This window comes from Anarrhichthys ocellatus, unplaced genomic scaffold (genome assembly GCF_004355925.1).
Source record: "Anarrhichthys ocellatus isolate YVR2014 unplaced genomic scaffold, GSC_Weel_1.0 scaffold28, whole genome shotgun sequence".
In the NCBI taxonomy this organism is placed as follows: Eukaryota; Metazoa; Chordata; class Actinopteri; order Perciformes; family Anarhichadidae; genus Anarrhichthys; species Anarrhichthys ocellatus.
This window is the reverse complement of record NW_022280058.1, coordinates 269757-284163: the sequence shown is the minus strand read 5'-3', so window position 1 is coordinate 284163 and position 14407 is coordinate 269757. Positions and strand designations below refer to the sequence as shown.

General features: G+C 45.5%; 2 protein-coding genes across 7 annotated transcripts in view; both read left to right on the top strand.

Moving 5' to 3' along the window:
* The window catches only part of ttbk1a (tau tubulin kinase 1a), a 39264-nt gene extending 37760 nt beyond the window's left edge, over window positions 1-1504 (top strand). For all 5 annotated transcript variants that reach the window (XM_031863016.1, XM_031863014.1, XM_031863015.1 and 2 more), the window contains one exon: window positions 85-1504. In XM_031863016.1, coding sequence (XP_031718876.1) covers window positions 85-481 — 397 coding nt within the window. In that variant the 3' untranslated portion in view covers window positions 482-1504. The remainder of the gene's footprint in view (window positions 1-84) is intronic.
* Window positions 1505-3222: 1718 nt separating this feature from the next.
* On the top strand, window positions 3223-10704 carry pex6 (peroxisomal biogenesis factor 6). 2 transcript variants are annotated; one of them, XM_031862984.1, is made up of 18 exons: window positions 3223-3865; window positions 4160-4786; window positions 4894-5063; window positions 5258-5341; window positions 5445-5565; window positions 5658-5791; window positions 5900-6005; window positions 6183-6385; window positions 6540-6726; window positions 7308-7384; window positions 7592-7709; window positions 7996-8201; window positions 8602-8663; window positions 8751-8859; window positions 9079-9195; window positions 9592-9669; window positions 9898-10037; window positions 10393-10704. In XM_031862984.1, the coding sequence occupies exons 1-18, from the start codon at window positions 3335-3337 to the stop codon at window positions 10527-10529; spliced, it is 3207 nt and encodes a 1068-aa protein (XP_031718844.1). In that variant the 5' UTR covers window positions 3223-3334; the 3' UTR covers window positions 10530-10704. The 2 variants fall into 2 exon arrangements, with proteins under 2 accessions (XP_031718844.1, XP_031718845.1); XM_031862985.1 differs by lacking the exons at window positions 8751-8859; window positions 9079-9195; window positions 9592-9669; window positions 9898-10037 and adding an exon at window positions 9886-9889 and having other exon boundaries at window positions 10485-10537.
* Window positions 10705-14407: the final 3703 nt, after the last annotated feature.

Below are 14407 nucleotides of genomic sequence, written 5' to 3'. Positions count from 1 at the left end.
AGTTTTGATTTTGCAGTAGATTGATTACATATTTTTGTAGAATTTTAAAGAAATAACACCTTCAATTTTATCTCCTCTCTACAGGAATCAGAAAATTGGACTAAACACTCTCAGCACTCAACGGAAATCCAAACCTGTCACACCCAGGTCCTCCTCCTCATTTTCCCGTCCATCTGCTGGCCCGTCCGGCAGCCCTCGAATGCCCCTGCGAGTCCTGTTTGGAACCCGACGCAGCCTTAGCTCCAATCACTGCAGGACTGACAGCCCTTCCCCTCAGAGAGCATGTCCGTCCAGGCAGCCCCTCTCGGTTCGAGCCCCAACTGTCCCCGTGCTACCGCCCAGGACTACAACGACCATGCGGCGCAGCGCCTCGCAGGAGGCCACCTCCTCTGGCACCACGCCCGCCAGGACCAGGCCGAAACCAGCCGGTGCAGCCAAGGGGAAGCCCAATGCCAAGGAGAAGGTGGTGCCCGCTAGATAATACAAAGAGACTCATAAGCTGAGACATGTTTGTGTATAATCAGTCTTCGGACAAGCTACGCCTCAAAGGTTCTCACCTGATTCCATATTAGACTGTAATCTTACAATCACCTACTTCAATTCATTTAATGTACACGGGCCTCTTATTTTTTTTTTGTTCCAAAGACAGCTTACTGAACAATCTTCATGGGCTTCCAGTAATCTAGACTGACTGTCATACAGGAGCGTCGCTGCCATGGTGCTATGGATATGTCTGCTGCTCCCTTGTCAAACCCCGATTTAACTGGTTTCTGGAGCTGAGAAATCACGGCCTCCAACAAGTCCAGTTTCAGAAACTCTCACCTTACTCAGTACTCCCAGCTTGTCCACAGCTATACTACTCCTCTAGTGACAGTACCCTGCTTGGTTGCATGGTGAAGTATATCACAAATACATTAAATCTGTAGAAGGAAAAAAATAAACGTGCACAAATCTGTACCTTTAAATTATTTGATATAGTTCTCCTCTTCCTATTGGGATAAACAGGCACACAACAAGGACCAAATTGGAACGGTTTGAATGCCCGAATAATGATAATATGATAATGGATTCCTAACTATATCCTGTACTCATTATAGTCTTGGATTAAAAGAAGAGTTGGATGTGAACACAAAAAAAATCACTCGGCCGCTCGCCGCCTCCTCCTCCTCATGGTGTGACAATGGGCATGCTTTAATCATTCTATTTTCTGGGTGTTTTTATTTTCTTTATGCTCTGAATTGTATATAATAGAATCATTTCCCATAAAGACATCTTTATTTTTTATCTTGCCAAGCAAAGTGTAAAGTCTTTAACCTTCTGTTCCAATGTGTTGGCACCATGCCTGTTTTTTAACGCATGAGAAAAACGGCGTTAACCATGAGAGGAAGTTATACCTGCTTGGATTCTGCTGACAGTGCATAGGTTTGCTGGTTGTTGGAGCCCATGTTGTGTTTGTAGGGGGGTCGATGGGCACTGAGCTGTGAAGTAAAGTCTTGGTCATGTGGATGGGTGTCTTGTCATTCTTTTCTCACTGGTTTCCAGTGAACCCAGGGACCCCGACCTGATCTGGATCCGGACTTTCCACAACGCCTTGAGTCCAGATCTGGTCCATCTCGACTCGCCACAGACAGTCAGGCGAGTGTGAACACCAGTCCAAATTTAGATTGGACCCAACAGGAAGACATATGCTGCTTTATCAATCAACACTCAACATTACTATTCACCCCAAGGACGTTTTTAAGTTTTTGTGTTTTCTACTGAGCCCCAAAAAAGAAAATTATTTTTGTGTTACCTCGCAATACGTCTTGCTTTCCCTCTGATCCACAGAGAAAGCAGCGCTGTATTATAATATAGTAATATATATAGTATAATATAGTAGTTCTGTAGTTTTACAACATTGAATCAAAGTAGTACTTCCACTGTGTTCATTGTTTTATTTATTCTCATTCTAAATAAATCAAGTACTGAGGAATGAGTTTGTCTGCACCGCTCCAGTGTGTTTTATTAAATGGCATTAGTTAAAGGAAGGCACTACAGTAGGCTACAGGTTATTAGGTTCAAGTTTCTTTAAATACTTTAAAGTAGCACTTATTTAGATGTTGAACAAGTTCATGTGTTAATGCACTTTTGATAAATATAGTCTAATATACATCCTAACTAATAAATGTTCACTAAACACTGTTGAGGTCAGGATGTTGTGTTAGGGGGTCACATTTTAATCATGTTATACACATGAATAGTGTTTCATGAAGTTGGCTGCAGTTGTAAATTTAGCAGCATCCCCAGATGTCTGCAGTGGTGGATTGTAACATTAAGTACATTAACTCAAGTACAATTTTGAGGTACTTGTTCTTTACTTGGGTATTTCCATTATATGCAACTTCAAAATATTTCCCTCTGGCATGTAGTGCAGTAAAAGTATACTTTTTTTCTCCACTATTTGACAGCTTTAGTTACTTTGTAGATTCAAATTGTTAATAAAAAAAAATCATCTAATAAATTGTTATATTGTTATATATTAAGCTACTCAGCAGTATATAAATCACAGACAGACCACAGTTTGTCCGACTGGGCCGTGTGCTGTATGATACGGTGGTCAGTGGTACTGGAGCTCCACAGGGAACTGTTCTGTCTCCCTTCCTGTTCACCCAGTACACCACTGACTTCAATACAACTCAGTCATGCCATCTGCAGAAGTTCTCTGATGACTCTGCAGTGGTCGGGTGTATAAGGGACGGACGGGAGGAGGATTAATAGGGCAGTAGTGGATGACTTTGTGGAGTGGGCCGGTAGAAATCACCTGATTCTGAACGTGGCCAAGACCGGAGAGATGGTGGTCTACTTCAGGAGGAAGACGACGACTCCACAACTGCTGAGAGTTCTAGGGGAGGATGTGGACATGGTGGAGTACAAGTACCTGGGTGTCTCCATCGACAATAGAGTGAACTGGAAGGCCAACGGCAACGCTGTGTACAAGAAGGGGATGAGTCGACTCTTTTTCTTGAGGAAACTTGGATCCTTCAACGTGTGCAGCAAGATGTTGCAGATGTTCTACCAGTCTGTTGTGGCCCGTGCCATCTATCTAATATCAGCAACGGGTATTTTATAAAGTCACTATTGTGTAACAGCTGTCAAATATCAGTCTATGGAAATAAATAAAATAACTAATATTATGACAAATATTGTTATATTAGTATTATTACTGTTAGCACTAGTAGCAGTAGCAGTAATAGCAGTAGTGTTAGTATTATATGTAGTTCTTCCGGTCATCCACCAGGTGGCGATGATCACGCAGGAAACTGTGAAGAAGAAGCGGAAATGACGCAGGTCCAAGATGGCGGCGCAGGTGGAGTTGTGTTGTTTGGAAAGTTTCCCTTCACATCTGAGTCCTCTGGATGTTCTGATTCTACAAACTCAACTGGACTCGGTTTTCCAGAATGACACCGACCCACCGACCGCCCTCTTCATCCCGCAGCGGCCTCAGGGCTCCGGAAGGCCGGGCATTTTGCTGCGCGTCCACCCGACCACTGAGGAGGAAATCTCGGGCTACGGAGGAGGAAACTCCCCCAGAGCAGAGTCCGGGAGCTGGGTCCAAGTCCGGATCTTCACCAGCCGCTTCTTCCTGCGGCACCACGGCTTCCAGAGGCTCCTCGGCAGCACAGGGACCGTCCGGGCTCTGGAGCCGATCCCCCTGGATAGAGTGGTGCTGGGAGCCCGCAGCAGACAGAGCCTCCACTGGGCCGGAGCCGAGCAGTTTACCAGCGGGCTGCTGGAGCTCTGCCGCCCGGGACAGTGGCTGCTGGCCCGGCAGGGAGACCCGCTGCTGCTGCCCCGACACCCGCTGCTGGGAGAGGACCCGGGACAGGTGAGACCACGGAACAGGTTATATCCAGGCTGAATACCGTAAACACTTTAATACTCGATCAACACGTCAGTATCTTAACTTCATCACATGACTGTCTGTGAATATTTTAAGTTTGATTCTTGCAAACTGAGACAAACCTGTCAAACAGAGCAAGTTTTGGTGAAAACTTGGAAAACTATAAAAGTAATCAGTTTGCATTCGCATCAAGAACATCACATTTGTCCTCTATTTCTGATTTTAAATGATAAAATGTCCACAGTTTGATGTTCTTCTTCTTCTTCTATGTGTCTTCAGGTGCAGCAGCAGCTGATGGAGCTGCTCGTGTTAGAGTGCAGTCCTGTAACACAGGGACGGATCACCGCCGACACCTCTCTGGTTCTGACGGACTGCTTTGACTCAGCGGACCCCCCAGGCGCCCCCCCAGCCTGCAGGCCGCTCAGACTGTGCGTGTCAGACTTTGCCCATTACGCCGACGGTCTCGGAGGGGGGCGCTCTCTTCTCGACAACAGGAAGCTGCTGGGCTCGGGGTTCTCGGGCGTCCTGCATGCGCTGGAGTGCAGGGTGGATGTCCGGGTGGTGGAAACTCAGCGATGGCTCGGGGTCAAATGTCAGCAGGGAGCCGCCGTGGACGTGGACAGCTGTGTGTTTGTGAGCAAACAGCTGCTCCTCCGGCTGGGGCTGTTTAACCAGGAGTGGGTGAAGCTGTCGAGGCCGGGCGGGTCCTCCAGACCTCTTGCAGGTCACACCGATGTCAAGGGGGGCGTCTGCAGACAGCGGCAGGTCTCTGTGCTGGTTGTGGATTTAACACAGAGTCCAGACCTGCAGAACCACGATGAAGTCGGTTTCATATCGGCAACTCTGTGGTTCAACATGACTGAAGGAGACGTGATCCCTGTGAATGGCTGCACACTGAGGATGAAGGTGCTTCTACACAACACACACAAACGGCACAGGAGTGGAAGCCGACCTGGGGGTGGGAAATGATAACTTGTTGTTTCCTTGCTGACCGGTTGTGTCTGTTGTCTCAGAGGTGGACACCGTCTCCTCCGGCGCCTGGTAGTCGTCACTCGGACAGTTTCAGTCGCTCTTCTTCTCCGATGTTCGCCAGCGAGCTTCACATCCAGCCGGTCACGTCTCCGCTGTACAACAACCTCAGCTGCTACGACAACCTGCTGTCTGAACACTTCAGTATGCCCAGGTCGGCCCGAGTCCTGCCGCATACTAACTGCATGTAGTGTGCATCTTGACAAGTGTTCACTGAACTTTTTATTTCCTGTGTGGACACGCTACAGATTCAAATCCTGCTTAGAATTACTACGTTGTCTGGATTTATATATATTTATATATAGTCAGACTCCCAGTCTAACCAGTGTGTCTTTGCACTCGGTGCAGACTGGTTTCACAGGGAGACATCCTGACAGTTCCAGCTGAAAACCATCCAGACCTGCTGGTGAACAATTCAGAGGGAATACACAGGTACAACACATCCGTCCACAAACACGTTGTGTGTGTGTGTGTGTGTGTGTGTGTGTGTGTGTGTGTTTTTTAATTCTCCTTAACTGTGAATGACCTCTGTCAGGTGTCCAGTGCTGTTCTTCAGAGTGCAGAAGGTGTGTCCGTCGACAGAGAGAGAAGAAGAGGAAGAAGAAGATGGAGGAGGAGATCACCTGGCTGACAGACTGCACACTTCCCTCTACATGGTGACATTTGACCTCTGACGTTTATCGGTGTGTATCAGAGTGTGTGTCTCTGACAGCTGACTCCCTGGATGTATCTGTGTGTGTGTGTCCAGCGAGCGTCCACCAGCAGCCCCGTCCCCTGCCTCTCTGTGGAGGCTTCGTCTCTGTGGAGCAGCCTGTCTCCTCCGGGCCTCGTCAAGACCGTGGAGCTCCTCAGCAGCATCGTCCTCCCACACCTGCACCACAGGTAACTCGCCTGTCCGCTGGCGGCTCCGACCGGACGTGTGATAGAGAGAAGCATGATGCGACGTGTGGTCATGTGATCAGTGATGTCGCTGTTTTTGTGTGGTTGTAGCAGCTCTTTGTCTGGCTGCACCGTCCTCCTACACGGCCCTGCAGGAAGTGGTAAAATGACAGCGGTCAGCGCGGCGAGTCGCAGACTGAACCTCCACCTGCTGAAGGTACGATTTCTTCTTCTGCTTCTTCTGCTTTGTCTGTATTTTCTTCTTCTGCTGCTTCCACTTCCTTGTCTTCTTCTACCTGCTGAAGGTACGACAGCTGAGCTCTGACACAGTGTGTGTTTGTAGCTGCTGTTATGCGTTGTTACAGTGACGCTTCCTGTTGTTACCTGTGTGCAGGTGGACTGCGTGAGTGTGTGTGCTGACACCCCTGCAGCCTCGGAGGTGAAGCTGGCGTCGGTGTTTCAGCGGGCCGAGGCCCTGCAGCCCTGCGTCCTGCTGCTCAGGAACCTGCAGCTCCTGCTCAGATCTCGAGGCGACGCCAAGGAGGACGGCAGAGTCCAGGCCGCACTCTGCCAGTTGCTCCACAGCGCCTCCACCAGGTCACTGAGTAATTAAATATATCTGAGTTAATTATTGGTTTGAATGGAAGTCAAATTGAGGCTGTGAATGAGCTTTAGTATTGTGATGAGGTCTGACAGCCGTTCAGAGTGAGTCACAGCTCAGAGGAAAGCTAACGTGCTTGTGGTCTTTCAGTGTGGTGGTGGTGGCGACGGTCTGCAGACCTCGGGAGCTGTCTGCAGGCGTCATGGCGGCGTTTATCCACCAGGTGGCGTTAGAGAGTCCCACCGAGGAGCAGCGGCGCTCCATGCTGGTCAGCCTGAGCCGAGACCTTCACCTGGGGAGAGACGTCAACCTGGAGAGTCTCTCCAAGCACACTGCGGTACGTCACAAGACCCAGACCAGTAAGAACCAGTACAGACCAGTTGCACAGCCGAGCCTACGGAAGTACTCTGCATCAGATTCTTTCTGCTGTTGAGTTCTGATGATTTGTGCGATGTGTATTATCCAGTAACGGTGCCCGGTCAGACTCTTAAGTGTGTTGAAGTGACTCAAAGCTCAGCGGACGACAGCTGGTTTATGTGGACATCCTGTAGCACAACGGAGCTCAGATGTGTTGTTGGTTTTATTTCATTTCTATCAATACAGCAAACCTTCTTGAGGGAAATTTGTGTTTTCTGATATTTGGTGATATAAATAAAATGAACTCGGCTTCAGAGACGAAGTGTTTGATCCCTGCAGCTAAAACAGCCGCAATCAAGTTTGTGGCAAACATCAATTTGTTTTATTACATGTGATCTGTTGTGATCAGCAGGTGAACTGACCTCGTCCGTTATGTGTTTTTTTTTAATGCAAGTCTGCATGTTTAGACTAAAATAAACACTGTAACACAGGAGACGTGGCTAAAGGATACGCTGTCAGTGAGTGTGTTCATTAATGATTCCTCCTCCTCTTCCTCCTCAGGGGTTTGTGTTGGGGGATCTGAGCGCTCTGCTGGTTGAGGCCGGTCGAGCTGCCTGCAGGAGGCTGATCCACAGCTGGTGAGACTAAAGATAACCGGTGGTGGGCGAGGCTGTAGTGGTAGAATAAAGGCTGGGTGGACATCACCTTCAATGATCCTGGTTTTAGTGGTCTAACTTGTGTTTAGAGTTCAGAGCAGAAACTGGATTTAGAAACACATGGTGGTGGATGGGGGTGTATAAAGGGCACTCAAATGGTGTCCTCCTGTTGTGCGTGTGCGTGCGCAGTGGTGGCCGGCAGGAGGAGGATCTGTGCGCCAGTGGAGTGACCATCCTGAACCAGGACTTCTGCTCCGCCCTGAAGACCCTGCAGGATGCCCAGTCCATGTCCATCGGAGCCCCCAAGGTGAACACTCAACAAGCTTTTTTTTGTGAACTGTTTATGTGACGTCGTCTGCCGTCTAGTGACCAAAAATGAACTATTGTGTCATTAAAAACTGAATAGTTAACTGATAAAAGTACCATCGACACGTCTGATGAATTTACAAAGATGTTTTGGATGCTTTAGAAACCGGAGGGGTTAAAAATCTACATTTGAGTAAAAACAAAGCAAACAAAGCATAAGATGCTGCTGGTGTTTGTGGCCTCTGTGAGTCTGACTCAGCTACTGGTTGAACTCTGTGTGTGAACAGATCCCTGATGTGTGTTGGGAGGATGTTGGAGGTCTGCAGCAGGTGAAGAAAGAGATCCTGGACACAGTTCAGCTTCCTCTGCAGCGTCCAGAGCTCCTGTCTCTGGGTCTGAACCGGACCGGAGTCCTGCTGTACGGACCGCCAGGAACAGGGAAGACTCTGCTGGCCAAAGCTGTGGCTACCGAGTGCTCCATGACCTTCCTCAGGTAGGAACACCTTCACCTTCCTCAGCTAGGAACACCTTCACCTTCCTTAGGTAGAAACATCTTCACCTTCCTCGGTTAGGAACAAGCAGGCATCCAAAATAACACGGAGCAATGAGCCACATAACACTCATCCAGGTCGTCGCTTTATCTCGCTGCTGCAGGTATGAGCATCGCTTTAAAGACGGCAGCAGCTCAACACCAACCCACAGAGTCTTCTCTTCTATTTACTCAAGTCTACTTCTAACTTGTTTAAGCTGTGACTCTGCGTCATGGGAATTGTACTCTGTTTACTTTGTACATGTTGACTGGAGGAGCAGCCAGAGAACAAGTTGCTCAAAATGCTCCGGTGACATTTTATCACATGTGACTTTCAACTCCTTGAACCCGTTTTGTGTTTCAGCGTTAAAGGTCCAGAGCTCATCAACATGTACGTGGGTCAGAGTGAAGAGAACATTAGAGAAGGTCTGTTTCACCCTGAAGGATCATTCCGGTGTATTTCAACCTGATATCTGACATCAGTGAACGTCAGTGTGTGTTTGTTGTGTTCAGTGTTCTGCAGAGCGCGCTCAGCGGCTCCGTGCGTCGTCTTCTTTGATGAGCTGGACTCTCTGGCTCCCAGCAGGGGGCGCAGTGGAGACTCTGGAGGGGTGATGGACAGGTGAGTGTTTACCTCAACCAATTATGCGAGTAGGCTCCAACTGTCCGGATGAACTTTGGGCTTTAATATCCACAGTACTTAGTACATCAATGGCGCTGAGGTGGAGCAAGCGTACAGTTTTAAGTTCCTGGCAATCAAAAACAACCTGACATGGTCATCGAACATCTTCATTCAGGTGGGAAAGGCTCGTAGTCAGTTTGATTGAATCTGTCCGCACAGAGTCGTGTCTCAGCTGCTGGCCGAGCTCGACGCTTTGCAATCGGCTGTCGGAGTTTTTGTGATCGGAGCCACGAACCGTCCGGACCTGCTGGACCAATCTCTGCTGAGGCCCGGCAGGTCAGCGCGCACGCACACACACACACACCATCCTGTACCACTGTTATCATGTGGATACAACAACACTCTGTATTGCTTTTACTGTTTAATAAATCCTTTAATCTTTGTATAATATTTAATATAGCCCAGGAAACTTTAGTCGCTCCTAAAGGAAAATAACAAAATATATTTTTACTGTTCATGCACTTTTCCATAAACCTCAGAATTACATTTTGTTGTTTTCCACATTAATGATACAAGAGTCCTGTTGAACCGAGACGCATCATCTGTCATATTTCATCATATTTTACCTACGAAGACTAATTATAAACACATACGACAGATGAACCTCTCTGATCCACATCTGTAAATGTTAAACTGGCTCCTGGTCTCTTGTGGATGTTGTGTCGTCTTCAGGTTTGATAAACTGGTCTACGTTGGAATCAACGAGGACCGAGCCTCTCAGCTGCAGGTTCTCCAGGCAATCCTCAGAAAGTAAGAAGAGCTCCCCCTGCTGGAATAAAGTGCATGCACATACAGAGGCCAGAATTTGCACATAGTGTATTAGAAGACATGGGAATAAAATTCGTAATAAAAACCTCCCTACATGCACAGAGAATATAATGTGTTTAGAGAGACGACTCTCTGTGTGTTTCCGTAGATTGTCAACACAGGATGTTTGAGTGTTTGTGTGTCCTAAATGTAAATAAGTGTTGTGTTCAGGTTCCAGATGGACTCGTCTGTGGACCTGCAGCAGGTGGTGGATCGCTGCCCCGATCACATGACCGGCGCCGACCTGTACGCTCTCTGTTCGGACGCTATGACGGCCGCCATCAAGAGGAAGATCTCTCTCATCGACGACGGTAGGAAAACACAACAGGAAGTGGACTTTTAACATTTTAAACACACAGGCTGCAGAGCTCGGACACTTCCTCTCCTATTTATTCTGTGTTAGAATGTTTATTTTTATTTAAAATGGACCATGTGCAGTTTAAGACATGAATGTCACCATGTGATGCATCGTTCCAGATTGTAGCGTTAAATTAATTCACATCTGTATTCCAGGTAAAAACAAAGAGAACACAATAACAAACGGTACAGAGTAAAAACAAGAAAAAACACAATACAAAGCTACAAATAATGGGCGTAGTGCATAATGGATCTCTCTGTCTCTCCACCACCTGTCTGTCTCTCCCTCCCTCCCTCTGTCTCTCTCAGGTCTGGACTCGGAGGACTCTCCGGTCCTGGTCTCCGTTGAGGATTTCTCTTCAGCGTTAGAAAACTTCAAGCCGTCCGTTTCCGACATGGAGCTGCTGAGATACAGAAACATTCAACATAAACTCTCTGCTAAGTAGAGACTGATGACGATGACGATGATGTTCCATCTCCAACAGGACACAAGGACTCCGCTGGTCTAATTTAAAGTGTGAAAAATCAACATTGTAAAATAATGTAAATCATGTAAGCAAGAAGTTAATTTATAAAATTGTGAGATGTAATTTATAAATACAGATGTTTAACTTTGACCGATGAAACCAGAAGTGAGATGTTGTTTTCTTTCTGATGGAAAACGCAGTAACTACGTCATCTACTAACGAGTCCGATCAGCCAATCAGGTGGAGAGTTTCTTCACACGCCACAACCTCGTTCAGTGGAACAGGATTTCTGTGGCTTTAAACAAAAAGTTATTATTAACAATTACTTGGTGACTATTGGGACATTTACTGCAGTGCCACTGCTCTATTATATTACTGTAATCATAACCGGTGTTCACAATACTGACTCGATCACGCATGTATTTAATACTGTAAAATACTTTTAAATGGGTCGCGTTGAATCTTCACACAGACATTTAGAAGAAGCTTCCAGGTGATCAGAATGTTCGGATTAAAGAAAAAGTCATCAAACGTTAAATATTCATGCTGATTTTATCATTTTTTTTTTAAAGTCAAATATTTCCACTAAATCCAAATGGGCAGAGCATAAAGAAGCCGCTATGCGATTCAACCAGATTACATTTTCATCATCAAACACATCAGTAAATGCTGCTTTCTACATTTCACTGCAGTCACACAAATATAATATCAAGTTGTGAAATTTCAGAGGACAATATCACAATCTGTTAGTTTGTTGTTGGGTTTACTTAACAAACATTAGTAACGTAAACTTAATCAACAATAAATCAACGAACATACAGCAACGTAATAGCCCGCCAGATAAAGATGCCAATCATCGTATGATAAATGTGTCGGTTATGCTGTAACTAGTCATTTCTAAAATGTTATACGAGCGTCAGTTTTACCGGTGGTTTTATTTCTAAATGTATTATTTTGAGTTTTTGGCAGAGTCGAAGAAGTCCCAATCTGGTCGCTAAATGAGGCAATGACGCAGTTTAAATGGAGATCAGTAGCATTAGCAGTTAGCTAACCAGCTCTTTGCTAACGCGTATAACAGCTGATGCTAGGCTAGGTAGCTAGGTAGCCCGACCACGCGAATTTTCTAAATGCGTTTCCACAACTTTATTTAAACAATGTTTGTAGCAGAACAAGCTGTTGCTCAAAATTGCAAAGTAAAGCAGAAATGGCAATTTAAAATTTGAATACACCTCAAGAGTTAATACCAGAACATTCTGACATGTGTTGCTAGATTATCGCTTCATTTTAGCCTTCACGTTAATCAATGCAAATATTTAGTCGGTAGTTAATATTTTTAATATCACTTTTTACAGCAGGTCGATATGGTTAACACATTTGGTTTCCTTGATGGATGTGACGATGAAGATTTAAAAAATGGCCGGAATTAGAGATTCATGGGATATTTAAAAATAGTCCTTTTTATTTATTTTTTTTACGTTAAATGACGGGTAAGAAAAACTAGAGAACTTAATGTAAAGTGTACCATTTTAGATTCAGCATGCTGGATTTTTTTCTAAATTAGTTTTGAAGTTAATCTATTATCAAGGGGCTTCCATAAGACTACATTCAGCCACCGAGACATGAACACCCCAAAGAGTGAGAGAAATTAACTATATTAAAAAAGGTTGTCACTGACATTCTCACTCGTCAGATTTCAGTCTTTACGGTCACGTGAGTAACATAAACGTTCTCTCGGTTAGCAAGCTAACTGTGAAACTGATTCCGATGTGAACAACATTGCTTCAGCTCTCCGTGGTGTTGAAAGATATTTTGCTAAAATAACAAAATGAGACTGAAGGCTCCACTTGATCAAAATAAAACGTGTTTCCATTTTATTTCATGATTTATTTCCACCATATAATGCTTCAAATAAATCAAATTAGATTTTAAGTACACATTACGCCCCTGTTCTTCAGTGTGAATCAGTATTTAATGTTCACATTGATCTCTGACTTTCCAGTTTCCAATTCTTAGTGAAATAATTAGGAAAAGGACGATTTTGGCTCGATAAAATTGTTTTCTGCGACGTAGATGCGGAACATTTCATTTGCTGAGGCTTGTAAGAGAATAATAAGATATTTGGCTCAGCAAGGTTCAATCATTCCACACGAAGCTGTAACTTCGTCGGTTGAGCCCGCGGTGTAGCTACGCTACGTTTAGTTACAGACAAACGCAACGGAAACTAAAGCAGTTTGCTCCAAAGCGTATTCTACCCACTCTGTGAAATATAAACCTTAAAGGAAATCCTTTCTATTGAAAACAGTGACTAGCAGGATTAGCAACCTTTGTTATTAAGGATTAAATGATGAAATGTTGTGTGGTGTACTGTGGCGATCTGTATCGTGTGGAAGCGAGCTACTAAGTTTTGATCTGACAGAGAAATGTGAGGCAGCAGTCGGCATCCCGTCAGTTTAATCAGCAGCTGGTTTGGACTCTTCTGAGCCTCTAAGCATGGACCTGGAAACCTGAAAGGGTCTCAACTAAGACCACCGTTCGTCTTTGTGTAGGAATGATGTACAAGCAGTCATTACAGTCTAATGAGCCAAAACAGATGTGTGTGTGTGTTTGAAGAGAGGCGGGGTGAAGCTGGTAGTCCAATTCTGGGTGTAATCCGGATCAATCTGGAGGTCTCAATCTCTGTGGTTCGTCCTCTGGCTTCACTCTGTTTCGTGGTTCCTGGATTTTAGTTCGTTGCTGGGGCAAAGATCCAACACACAGGTCCTCTTGTTCTTTGTCTTCCATACCTAACGAGCGGATCCTCTCCGGCAAGGACTCAGGTGAAGTGGGGCATCCGGCTGTAGGTTCTGGAAGAGAGGTAGCGTTGGGTTTTTTGATGGACCACGTTAGTCTTTTCACTGTTTTCTTTGTTCACTTTTACTGAACAGAGAAAACGAGCAGACGGAACAAAAGAAGAAGTCGTACGGAAAAATACTTTTTTTTTTCTCTTTTAAACCAACAAACACAAACCGAACACGAAGAAATGAAATGTTCTCTGAAGCATGAAATAAAACCATTAATGCAGATGATTGTTAATTCAATATTTGTGGCGCTTTTGTTTTTATGGTCCTCGTCATTTGTGAAACAATCAGCAGTTTGACCGATAATTCGGTCTCTTTCCACTTTAAAAACTTCTAAATACAATTCTGACTTTAAATTTGGTTAAACTGAACCAACTATAAACTCTTAGGGCTGATACACTCCAGAGACACGACAAACAACCCACAATGTAGCCCTACGCTCACCACTCTGACCCGTCTTTATATTGTCATAGAATATCTTTAAAAGGCACAGCGTGTAGGATTCAGTCGGATCTATTAGTAGAAATATGAAATAACTGTTTTCATTAATGACCTGAAACCAAGAATCGTGTTTTTGTTTGCATGTAATGAGTCCTTCATATGGGGAGCGGGTCCTCTTCTCGGAGTCCGCTGTGTTTCTACGGTAGCCCAGAACGGACAAACCAAACACTGGCTCTAGAGAGACCCTTTCGCATTTTGCATTTTCCCGTTACCTGAAGGCCACCGTAGTTCTCCAACACGCTTGTGAAAGTACGGTAACTTGAGCAACAGATTGCCAAACCGTGGTAATGCCATCCGCCGTCGACTGCAAACACAGCGCCAGATGCCACCCAATCCTACACACTTGTGCCTGGACATTACAGCCACTAACTTATCCAGTTTATAATCAATGTTTTTGAAAACAAACTGCAGTCCAGTTCAGTGTGTCTGTGTGCGCAGCTCTATCGTCTTTGTTTTCCCCTCCTTTCTAACCCGTTCCTGTGTTTTCGTTGATGTTGGGGGGGGGGGGGGGGGGGGGGG